Source organism: Artemia sp. Qi Xiang Cuo, chromosome 5 (assembly GCF_049724085.1).
Source record: "Artemia sp. Qi Xiang Cuo chromosome 5, ASM4972408v1, whole genome shotgun sequence".
Lineage (NCBI taxonomy): Eukaryota > Metazoa > Arthropoda > Branchiopoda > Anostraca > Artemiidae > Artemia > Artemia sp. Qi Xiang Cuo.
Genome location: NC_142798.1, coordinates 41,684,138 through 41,697,526, shown reverse-complemented (window position 1 = coordinate 41,697,526; position 13,389 = coordinate 41,684,138). Strand labels below are relative to the sequence as shown.

Genomic DNA, 13,389 nt, shown 5'->3' with positions numbered 1-13,389 from the left:
ATTTACCCATCAAATTTTTAAATTAGAGAAAGAGTGACTCGTTCTGTTATTAAAGACACTAGTTCAAACTGATTGATCTCACCTTCAAAAAAATATTTTAGGTTAGGTATAAATAAATATTAGTAAATAAATAGAAACATTCCTACATGTTTAAGTTAGGTTAGGTTAAGTTAACTTACCATGAGTGCTCATGATAGGTTAACCTAACCTTTTCCGGCGAGTATGGTTAGGTTAGGTTAGACCAGATTAAGTTAGGTTAGATTAGATTAGGTTAGGTTAGGTTAGCCTACGTACGCTTCACTTAGGTTAGGTGAGAGACATGCAAAAAATTAGGTGTATGATTAGGTTAGGTTAGGTTAGATTAAGTTAGGTTAGGTTAAGTTAGGTTAGGCTAGGTTAGCCTACGTACGCGCGCGTGCGTAGGCTAACCTAGCCTAACCTAACTTAACCCAACCTAACTTAATCTAACCTAACCTAATCATACACCTAATTTTTTGCATGTCTCTCACCTAACCTAAGTGAAGCGTACGTAGGCTAATCGAACCTAACCTAGTCTAATCTAACCTAACTTAATCTGGTCTAACCTAACCTAACCATACTCACCGGAAAAGATTAGGTTAACTTATCATGAGCACTCATGATATGTTAACCTAACCTAAGCTAAACATGTAGGAATGTTTCTATTTATTTATTAATATTTATTTATACCTAAACTAATCTATTGTTTTGAAGGTTAGATGAACGAGTTTGAACGATTGTCTTTAATAATAGAACGAGTCACTCGTTCTATTATTCATTTCTAAGTTATTTTTCATTTTCTTTGAGAAAAATCAGAACTGAATTTAAGAAAAATTATAAATAAAGTGAAACTTTTGATCTTCATGGAAAATAATCACAATCATAGTATTACTTTTTCTTTCTTTCATCTAAAAATTTAGAATAGAACTTTAAATTTCTTTATTTCATTGTGGAACTTAAAACTGAAGTGGAAGATTTTTATTTTCTCTGGAGAAATTAGAATTGAAGTGTGTTCTTTGGTAAAGTTCAGAAGAGAACTTGAACTTTTCTTCACTTCGTTGAGAAAATTTTAAATTGAACTAGAACTTTTTATCTCCCGCGAAAATATTCACAAGTATGGTATTACTTTTTCTATCTTCCACCGAAAACTTTAGAATTGAACTTTAAATTTCTGTATGTCCTTGCCAAATAAGGAACTGAAGTGGAAGATTTTTATTTTCTCTGGTGAAATTAGAATTGAATTGTGTTCTTTAGTAAAGTTCAGAAGAGAATTTGAACTTTTCTTCACTTCGTTGAGAAAATTTTAAATTGAACTAGAAATTTTTATCTTCCGTGAAAATATTCACAAGTATGGTATTACTTTTTCTATCTTCCACCGAAAAATTTAGAATTAAACTTTAAATGTCTCTATGTCTTTGTGAAATAAAGAACTTAAGTGGAAGATTTTTATTTTCTCTGGAGAAATTAGAATTGAATTGTGTTCTTTGGTAAAATTCCGAAGAGAACTTGAACTTTTTTATCTTCTGTGAAAAATTTGGAACAGTATTTTAAATTTTTCATCTCTTCAAGAAAATATTCACAGGTATGGTATTACTTTTTATATCTTCTGCCGAAAAATTTAGAATTGAACTTTAAATTTCTTTGTGTCTTTGTGAAATATAGAACTGAAGTGGGAGATTTTTATTTTCTCTGGTGATATTAGAAATGAACTGTTTTCTATAGTAAAATTCAGAAGAGAACTTGAATTTTTCTTCACTTCGTTGAGAAAATTTTAAATTGAACTAAAACTTTTTATCTTCCGGGAAAATATTGACAAGTGTGGTATTTCTTTTTCTTGTTTCCACCGAAAAATTTAGAATTGAACTTAAAATTTTTTTATGTCTTTGTGAAATAAAGAACTTAAGTGGAAGATTTATACTTTGTCTAGAGAAATTAGAATTGAAATATGTTCTTTGGTAAAATTCAGAAGAGAACTTGAATTTTTCTTCACTTCGATGAGAAAATTTTAAATTGAACTAAAACTTTTTATCTTCTGGGAAAATATTCACATGTATGGTATTACTTTTTCTATCTTCCACCGAAAAATTTAGAATTGAACTATAGATTTGTTTATGTCTTTGTGAAATAAAGAAATGAAGTGAAAGATTTTTGTTTTCACTGGAGAAATTAGAATTGAATTATGTTCTTTGGTAAAATTCCGAAGAGAACTTGAACTTTTTTATCTTCTGTGAAAAATTTGGAACAGTATTTTAAATTTTTCATCTCTTCGGGAAAATAGTCACTAGTATGGTATTACTTTTTCTATCTTCCACCAAAAAAATTGGAATTGAACTTTAAATTTCTTTATGTCTTTGTGAAATAAATAACGTAAGTGGAAGATTTTTATTTTCTCTGGTGAAATTAGAATTGAATTGTGTTCTTTGGTAGATTTCAAAAGATAACTTAAATTTTTCTTCACTTCGTTGAGAAAATTGTAAATGGAACTAGAACTTTTTATCTTCTGGGAACATATTCACAAGTATAGTATTACTTTTTCGATCTTCCACTGAAAAATTTAGAAATGAACTTTAAATTTCTTTATGTCGTTGTGAAAAAAATAACTTGAGTTGAAGATTTTATTTTCTCTGGATAAATTATAATTGAATTGTGTTCTTTGATAAAATTCAGTAGAGAACTTGAACTTTTCTTCACTTCGTTGAGAAAATTTAAAATTGAACTGAAACTTATTATCGTAAGTGAAAATATTCACAAGTATGGCATTACTTTTTCTATCTTCCACCGAAAAATGTCGAATTGAACTCTAAATTTCTTTATGTCTTTGTGAAATAAAGAACTGAAGTGGAAGATTTTTGTTTTCTCTGGAGAAATTAGAATTGAATTGTGTTCTTTGGTAAAATTCCGAAGAGAACAAGAACTTTTCCATCTTCTATGAAAAATTTGGAACAGTATTTTAAATTTTTTCATCTGTTTGAGAAAAATCTGAACTGAAGTGGAAAATTTTTATATTATTTTGGGAAAATAGAAATGATCAATAACTTATTTCATTTTCATTGAAAAAATTCAGAATCGAAGTTGAACTTTTCTTCACTTCTTTGAGAAAATTTAAAATTGAAGTGAAACTTTTATTCTTCATAGAAAATAATCACAATCATAGTATAACTTTTCCTATCTTCTATGTAGAAATTTAGAACTGAACTTTAAATTTTTTATGTCATGGCGAACTTAAAACTGAAGTGGCAGCTTTTTATTTTCTCTGGAGAAATTAGAATTGAATTGTGTTCTTTGGTAAAATTCAAAAGAGAACTTGAATATTCACGATCAAAGCATAACTTTTCCAATATTCTATGAAAAATTTGGAACAGAACTTTAAATTTTTTTCATCTCTATGTGAAAAGTCGGAACTGAATTTAAGGAAATTTAGAATTAAAGTGAAACTTTTTATCTTCATGGAAAATAATCACTATCATAGTATAACTTTTCCTATCTTCTACAGAAAAATTTAGAAATGAACTTTAAATTTTTTATGTCTTGGTGAACTTAAAACTGAAGTGGAAGCTTTTTATTTTCTCTGGAGAAATTAGAATTGAATTGTGTTTGTTGGTAAAATTCAGAAGAGAACTTGAAATTTTCTATCTTCTATGAAAAATTTGGAATAGTATTTTAAATTTTTCATCTCTTTGAGAAAAATCTGAACTGAAGTGGAAAATTTTTATATTATTTTGGGAAAATAGAATTGATCGATAACTTATTTCATTTTCAATGAGAAAATTCAGAATCGAAGTTGAACTTTTCTTCTTCCGAGAAAATATATTGAACAGAACTTAAAATTTTTTCATCTCTTTGAGAAAGGTTGGAACTGAATTTAAGAAAATTTAGAATTAAAGTGAAACTTTTTATCTTCATAGAAAATAATCAAAATCAAAGTATAACTTTTCCTATCTTCTAAGGAAAAATTTAGAGCTGAAATTTAAATTTTTTATGTCTTGGTAAACTTAAAACTGAAGTGGAAGCTTTTTATTTTCTCTTGGGAAATTAGAATTTAATTGTGTTCTTAGGTAAAATTCAGATAAGAACTTGATCTTTTCTATCTTCTAAGAAAAATTTGGAACAATATTTTAAATTTTTTCATCTCTTTGAGAAAAATCTGAATTGAAGTGGAAAATTTTATATTATTTTGGGAAAATAGAATTTGATCAATAACTTATTTCATTTTCATTGAGAAAATTTAGAATCGAAGTTGAACTTTTCTTCTTCCGGGGAAATATTTGGAATAGAACTTTAAATTTTTTCATCTCTTTGAGAATGGTCAGAACTGAGTTTAAGAAAATTTAGAATTAAAGTAATATTTTTTATCTTCATAGACAATAATCACAATCATAGTATAACTTTTCCTATCTTCTACGGAAAAATTTAGAAGTGAACTTTAAATTTTTTATGTCTTGGGACTTTTCTTGTTCCGGGAAAATATTTGGAATATAAATTTAAATTTGACTCTTTGAGAAAGGTCGGAATTGAATTTAAGAAAATTTAGAATTAAAGTGAAACTTTTTATCCGCATAGAAAATAATCACTATCATAGTATAACTTTTCCTATCTTCTACGGAAAAATTTAGAAGTGAACTTTAAATTTTTCATGTCTTGGTGAACTTAAAAGTGAAGAGTAAGCTTTTTATTTTCTCTGTGAAATTAGAATTGAATTGTGTTCTTTGGTAAAATTCAGAAGAGAACTTGAACTTTTCTATCTTCAATGAAAAAATTGAGCCTGCTAGTAGTATCATTATCTCTAAAATTATTTTTCTTACATCTCTGACCTTTTTAATAGATATTCTGAACGTTTGACGTTCTAGCATACCCTAAAAATAATGAACACTTAACAAAATAATGCATAAGATATTTTTAATGTAAAAAGGACATGTAGAATATTGATATAAAAATATGTTAAATACATTATTAGTACACTTGCGCTTCATTTTCCGTCAATTCATCTTTATATTCATTGATGATATTGTCTGCTAATGTCCTTTTTATTCTGCCTGCGATTTCACTGTCTATTGTCACATTATTTTTACATAGATAGCAGTTTTGGCACATTGACATGATATGATTTATGATGTTGATGCAGCTGTATGCATGTCTTCTTTTTCCTTTTGCTTTCATTCGAATGCTAACACCGGAAGAATTGCGATCAGTTCTATCGATGGCTAAGATGCTACCAGAACCATTAGCTAGAAGTTGTCCCTCTTCATCAACTATTATTTTTAAGTTGGCATTCTCTTTGACTACTAATTTCTCTGGGAATGTTACTCTCGCATATCCACCACTTGCATGATGGAAATTCTTGGGTACACCAAAGGAATTTAACTCCTCACTGTCATGACAACGTATGCATACATTGCCAATAAGATCTCCACTTGCACTCGTTTTATAGTTCAGGTATTTCTCCTTGTCAGCGTTCAACACGACAATGATTTTTTCATGTGCACATACTTTCGTCGAATAATTCATCTTCACTTTTTACAGATATGAATTGTGTGTTGATCCTTCCACTGCGTAAAAAATACTGATTTAATGCATGCACTAAACTCGGTAGTGTTGATAACCTGCCATAGAGTACCAGTGGAAAAGCCGCGTCGTGTCCATGAACAAGCACAGAGTACGATTGGTAGAGCCGTAAGCATATTTCATGTAATTTTAAGATACGTAAAAAGTTAAAAAAATACCATGTTAAAAAATTCAAGAAAGTATTTACGAATTGGGGAGGGGACTCTTTGAGGTTGGAAAATGGGTTTAGGAATGAAATTATGAATGGAACTTGTACAGAAAAGATATAATAAAGCCATAAAAAAGTATTAAAAAAAAGGGCGCGGGGCCGCTTTGGGGGGCCCGGGGAGGGTGTTTGGGGGACCCTTGGGGGAGGGTGCCCTTCTGTGTCTCAATGCACAAAAAATATTAAAAAAATGGGGAGGGGAGGGGGAGGGGAGGGGAGGAGGGGGGAGGAGGGGAGGGGAGGGGAGGGGGATTAGGGGGAGGGGGGAGGGGACGGTGAGGAGGGGGAGGAGAGGGAGAGGGAGGGGAGGGTGGGGGGCCCTTTGGGAGCCTGGGGGACCGGTGGAGGGCCTTTGGGGGTCCTGGGGGCCGGTTGAGAGCCTGGGGGACATTTGGAGACCGGGTGAAGGCCTTTGGGACCCCGGTTGTCTTTTGGGAGCTCGATGTGCCTTTGGGGGGCCCGGGGTGGGCCTTTGAGGGTCTGGGGGCCGGGTGGGAGCCCTGGGAACCTTTGGGGACCGGGGGGTTCCTTCTGGATTGGGGTATGGGGATTGGAACCCTTTGGATCGGGGTAGGGCGATCGGGGCCCTTTGGGGTTGTGGTAGGGGACCTCACAACACTGTTCAATGGAACTTGTGTATTATAACGACCACACTCAAAACCTCTTCTAAAATCATCTTTTAAATCAACGTCTCTAACGGTTTCGCCGAAATAATTCCATAACCTGTCTAAAACCGTTTCGCCCAAATAATCCCCTAAAAGTAATTTCTGTGTGTTCCTTTTGTTTTTTGGCATCTCTTTGCTTTCACATTTCAAATTTCTAGGAAACCCTTTCCTACGTTAATCTCTTCATCTCATAAATTTTCCTAGCTAAACTATTATGGTTTCGTTAGAATATCAATTTATCTCTCCGACTAAAAGCTCCGTGAAGCCGTATTTAAAAATAGAATTTCTATCTCTTTAGACTCCCGCATAATTCCAAGATAACAAGTGATGTCATTTATAATTCCTGACACTAAAGATCGATGAAGCCCTATTTAAAAATAGAATATTAATTTTTCTCTCTTACCTAAAGAATGTTTATCCCTCAGGCCTAAGATTAAAGAAGCCATAATGTTTCTTAATTCTCCCCTTCGTGAATCAATAATTTCCCCTAGCGATTATGTAAATCAAGTTCTCAGGTTAGGTTATCCAAACAATCTCATAACATTCGCGTCGAGCATGTCCATTCTCACTGACAACGAACAGACATAAAACAGGAACATAAATTGCTGTTGACATCCATAAATGTGACAAAGTTCCTGTTTTTTCAAATTCTCACTGACAAAAACCATAAAAACATACAAAAATGTGAGAAAGTTCCTGTTTTTCAAATTCTCACTGACAAAAACCATAAATCATCCATAATCATCCATGAAAAACATCAAATAAATCGATCAACACACATAACCATCCATGAAAACAGACATCAATGTGACAAAGTTCCTGTTTTTCCAAGTGAGAAAATTCCTGTTTTTTCATTCTCAGTGAGAAAACCATAAACCACGTGGTACGTACGGGAGTCGGACCCCCCTCTCTACTTTCGTTTTAAGTTTTAACGTCGTTCCTTACTTCCAGTTAAAAAAACTTGTTTTTTTTTTATTTAATATGTATATTAAACTGTCAATGCCCATTCATTTCTTTTTCAGTAAAGTGCAAATTATGTTCTGGTCTTAAGAGAGCATGGGGGTTGTCAGACCAATAATATTAATTTCAGCTCGTTTTGGGTTTCATTTATTTTTTTATGGTGATTTGTGTTAGTTTTACGCCTAGAAGATTATTTGACTTTATTTCTCTTGTGTTTGGTTTAATGGAGCTTTTTACTTTTCTTTGAAAAGCCTCTTTGTGGAAAAAGTTTTTAAAATTAATGGCAAGACAAAGCGACCTTAATACTTACAGCAGTTTATCTGGATTTTTAACACTTTTAAAAAAGCTTCCTATATTAAACGGTCCTTGTGTTTCAGGGTATCGTTCTTAAAAAAATTGGGGCGAACAGTCAACCTTTAGCGCAAAGAGCAAAGTATTGAGGAGGGGGGCAACCCCTTCATATATGGAATAATTTCGGTTCGTTTTGAGTTTTAACGTTGCTCTTTACCTTCAGTTGAAAGACCTGTTTTTTTATATATTTAATTTTTGATCGTTTTGCAAATAATGCCGGTAAATCTTGCTCACCCCTATACTCCAACCCCCTCACGGGAAACCCATCCTTGGAAAGTTCTTCCCACGTAAAATACACCCCCCCTCCCCGTAAAATTTCCTCCGGACGATCCCATCCCTGGTGAAAATCCCCCCCCCCCGTAAAATTTTTCCTGCGGACCATTAAGCCGGAAAAATACTCCTTAGCATATTTTCATTTGAAAATGACTTTAATTTCTAATCATTTTTTCGACAACTCCTGAAATCCCCCTTCCGTGGAATTTTTGTCCCGGAAATCCAAACCCGCTGAACATTTCCCCTGGACAATTCTTCCGGAACATCTCCATATGCAAAATTGAGTTGGCAAAGAGAAAGTAAGACAAATAAAAGAATTTCGTATAGGAATACTGCCAAAGTCCCCTAATGTAAAATTTCCACTCGAAAGTTCACCCCCTGAAATTTCCCTTCCCACGAAAAATTATCCCCATGGAAACCACCCAACGCACAAAATCCACCCCCCTCCCCCCAAAAAAATGTCTGTATACTTCCCAATAGTAAATACTATACGCAAACAATGGGCAAATTTCATAACTTACAGGCCTGTCCCCACGGGCTGTGGGGGTCATGTTGCCCCTAAATGCATAGTTATTGAATCTTTCAGCTATGCTGAACCAAATGGCAATCTCAATATTTTGATCGGACGACTTTGGGGGACAAAGGGGCGGGGGAGGGGGGCTAGTTGCCTTCCAATCTTTCTGGTCACTGAAAAAGGGAACTAGAACTTTTTATTTCCGTTTGAATGCACTCTCTTCCAATCTCCTAGGAATTGAATCTGATGGTGATGGATTTTCATTAAGATACCTTGACTTTAAGGGGGTGTTCCCTCTTTTTCAAAAATCAGGCAAATTGTGGCAGGCTCGTAGCTTTTGATAGGTAGCACTAAAGTTGATGAATCTTACATATTTGAATTCAGCATAATAAACCCATTCTTTGATGTGTCTATTGATATCAAACTTCTGTTTTTTAGAGTTTCCGTTTCCTAAATAGTGACGAAGACCACACTGCCTTTCCATCATAAACAACAAGTAAAACAATAGGGGAATTTTTTATATAAGACAGTGGAACACAACTTTAAATGAATATTTCGACCCTATATCCAAGGGCCGTCCTCAGAAAAACAAATGAAGAAAAAAACGAATATAAAAGAACTCATATTAAAATACAATCTTTTAAAACTGAAATATTTTCAAAACAGCCCTAGCATCATTACTTCAAGGAAGTTCAACCAGGACTGCTATGTCAAGTGAAATTAAAAAAGACAATTTATTCAAGTAAAATAAAAAACAATTACAACCAAGCTCTTAAAGCTAATCTTGCCTTTTTGGCAGCCAACCTAGAAGGTCTATCCGTAACAGGTTGAGTGGAATTGTTTACTTGTTTTTTAATATAATTAGTTAAATAATCTTTAATTAAATTTGCATATAAGGCATTAAGTGAAAATATCCTCAAATCCCTATTTAAAGAAGTATTACTATTTATTTTGATTCTAATTTCAATTGCCTCTCTAACAACCTGTTTATGCCTAAATCATTGCAATAAGGGAAGTTTCTTCTAAAAGTATTTTATGGCTAGGGTTTTCAAAGATATGACTGCTTAAAGCAGAATCAAAAGAAATACTTGTACTATTAGAATTTAAAGCTTTAGTTATGTCGTCTTAGTGCTATTGTAGGCGTTTTTCTAAATTTTATGTGTTCTACCAACATAGTAGTTGCCACAGTCACATGATATTTGATAAACTCCTCTTTGGCGAGTAACTGGGGTTGTATCTTTACCAGAGTTTAGGAAGTTCATGATTTCAAAATTATTGGTAAATACTACATAAAAATTATTTTTATGCAAACTTTTTTTTTAAATTTGTAGTGACTTTTGGAATATATGGAAGGTAAATTATATTTGTGGGCTTCAAGGGAGCTTCGTATTGTAAAAGACCCTTGATTTTACGAGAGTGTCTTGCCAGTCTTCGGCTAATTGTATTATTAATAAAGACAATAGGATAACCGTTTCCAAAAAGTATGTCTCTAATAAAGTTTAGTTCATTTGTGATGTGATTTTCAGAGCAAATGTTTAGGGCACGATCGAAAAGAGAGGTAGCAACAGCTCTTTTAACTTGTGGGGGTGATTAGACTTAAAATGTAGATATCTGTTGTTTTGTGTAGGATTTCTGTAAATTGTAAAATCCAGTCTATCAATGCTACGAATAATTAATACATCCAAAAACGGTAATTTATTTGCACTTTCAATATCTAAGGTAAACTGGAGATTTTGGTCATCTGTATTAAGGTGATCTAGAAAACCCCTAAGTTCATTTCCCCCATAATTCAAGAGTGATATTACATCATCCATGCAACGCCCCCAATATATATATTTTAAAAAATATGAATTTCAGGCCCAATTTTGAAGGTGTTCCGCATAAATATTCTCTAATAACCCGGATAGAGATGCCTGGATGGGAAGGCCTTTTATTTGTTGATAAAAAGAATTACGAAAATGAAAATACATTGAATACTTATTACAGATTTTGACTAGGGACATTAAAACCTCGCAATCTATTCCTGTTGTTGAAACATCAATTAAATGATAATTTTCTTCTATTTTATTTTTTTATAATTGCTCAGGTATTGCTACATCAGTATTAGTATACATAGAAACTATGTAAAAACTGCTTTATTGTATTTTCTAAAATGATTGCATTCTTAAGTTTTTCCATTAGATCTACCGAATTACTTATGTACGATTTTTGGGAATAGAGCAAAGGTTTGAAGGCTGTACATAACAATTTTCCAATATTGGAAACAGGGCTTTCGTACATGCTACAATAGGCCTTAAGGCTTTTTGTAGCCTTACTTGTATTTTTAATTTTGTAGCCTAAATTTATTTTAAGAAGATTGTAGATACCGTTGAAAAACTTTGTGACTCTTCAGACACTCTCGACATTAGAGGAGCAGCTCCATCTTTGTTGATTTCAATGTGGGATTTCTCATTTTTGTGCTTATTATGTTTATGGATTACTGTCCTTGAAGAAGTCAACCACACCCAGAACTACCTGCAAATTGGTGAAATAAGTTTCGAAAAGTGCCTCATCAAAATTAGGAGTTTAAAGGCATTTTTGAATGATAATAGAGATGGTCTTGTGGAAAAGGCGATGGAATTTGCAAAAGCTATTGGTGATGAGATGGACATTCCTCTAGCCAAACTAAGAAATATTAGAAGAAAAAAACTGATACCCGTAGAAAAAGCTACAGACGAGCCTCTAACTTTGGAAGAAGAACTAAAAATGTCGATGTTAGAGTACATTGACACGTTTCAACAATAAATCAACACGTGTTGCCGTGGCACGGAAGGAATATCACTTCGATCTGCTATCTTGGAGACCAGGAACTTGCTAAAGAGTTCAGAAACTGAAGTGCTAAAATTGGTGGGCTGTTTAGTTGAGAATTACGAATAAATATCTTCAGGAGACGTGTTAAACGAAATCCCACGCCTTAGGAGGTTTTTATACGCGGCAAACGTTCCCGAAGAATAGCTCTGAAGCAGAGTTCTTTGAGGTTACTGCAGTTTATAGTTGAATATGAGCTTCCAAACTCTATCTGGATCTAACTTTAGTGTGTAGATTTTACCTGATATTACGTGTCCCCTTTGTTTCCTGCGAGAAGAGTTTTCCCAAACTCAAGTTTATTAGAAGTTATCTCAGATCTACTATGAGCCAAGCTTAGCCATGCTATCTTATGAAAATAGTGTAACAAAAAAGACAGATTTTTATCAAGCTATTTCGAAGTTTGCAGAAAACAAGGTTAGAAAGAAGAGGTTTTGACTAGAAACATCGTTTTTAAATGCATAACATTTTTTCGAATTTGTGCAGATAAACACACACACACATATATATATATATATATATATATATATATATATATATATATACCATTCATTCACCTGGGTATTTGAAGTCAAAGTACAAAAAACATGGATAGGTGTATAGAAAAATACGAAAGCTAGAGCTATTCTTACATTTCCTCTTAAAACGTTTATAATAAAAGCCCCTGCCCATTTTAGCCTTCCCTAATGTAAGCCACGAATTAAAATGGTGTTGTTTGATACTGTATTAATAATGTTAATATGTATAAAAATATTGTATTTTGCTTAAATTTATGTAAGTTAATTACATTAAAATGTTTACATACCAATGTTATGCAGCACGCAATTTACTTTTCCTGTCACTCTTTAATTTAAACACTTCAAATAGCTTTCTTTAATTGTATGTTTCCACCACAAATAAACATGACTCAGCTATGTTTAAATGTCTGTTGGGTGGGGGTTGACAAGTTGAAATTCCGCCCAGGGTGTCACAAGACCTTGCTATGCCACTGCGTTATGCCATTGTATCCAGAGCTGAAGATTACATTGGGGATGGGAGTTACGAACACTGACCAATTACTACAATTAAGATTTGTGTTCTCTCTGCGATTGTAGTGTCATGTGATTTTACGACAAGCCACCAGCTGTAACTTCAGCCGAAAGGACAAGTTGCTTATGTGATCGGATTTGTTCGTTTCATATCTATCCATTTACTGAGCCAGATTTGTGATTTCCTCGAGACTATTTCTTAGAAAACTGTTTAGACTTACTCTTAAAAGCCAAATTTTGTTTTGTTTTAGTGATTTTCGACTAATCGTTAACCTATTTTTCAATGTGAAAAATGTACAGAGTGAATTTTAAAAATGTACTTCGGTAGAGGGATAAAGCTAAATGTAAGTCATCGAATATTATAAAAATGTTAATCCTACGTCAAAACATAACATCCTGCAGAAAAAAAAGAATACAAAACTTTTACAAGGAATATAAAACTTAAATGTTTTGAAATGTAAAATATATATCACAGGCACAAATTAATGTAGGTGGCCATTCATGTGCTGCAATTAAAATAGGTTGTTTTTTGTCTTATAAATTATTTCAAATATGCTGAAAATGAATTTTTTTTTTTCAGATAGTTCAGAGTGTCGCAACATGCCGAGCTCTTCTTGAATCAATGCCAAGTGTGAACCAATTTAATATTTAAGTATATATTATTGTATATTTAAGCGCTGAAATAAAAGTATTTATTCATATTTTAGACGAGTAATTAGTGGTCCTCCACCATTGAACGCAATTCTTTCCGATGTTCGCTTGCAACCTTTGGAGTTCAGATATCATAACTATGATGACCTAACACAATATTTACAAGAAATCAATGCGCAATATCCCCATATCACATCGTTATATTCGATTGGAAAGTCAATTCAAGGTTAGTTATTTTGTTAAAAGAATGTTAATATAGACCGAAATGTGTACCTAGCGCTATTGAAATATAATATTAAGTTCGAAATATTTTTCCGA

The 13,389-nt window shown here is 32.9% G+C and overlaps 1 protein-coding gene across 2 annotated transcripts in view; it reads left to right on the top strand.

Annotated features, from left to right (window-relative positions):
- Window positions 1-13,389, top strand: part of LOC148952152 (carboxypeptidase D-like) — an 86,169-nt gene that overhangs the window by 26,397 nt on the left and 46,383 nt on the right. For both annotated transcript variants that reach the window (XM_089089597.1, XM_089089598.1), the window contains exon 3: window positions 13,128-13,297. In XM_089089597.1, the coding sequence (XP_088945723.1) occupies window positions 13,128-13,297 (170 nt within the window). The remainder of the gene's footprint in view (window positions 1-13,127; window positions 13,298-13,389) is intronic.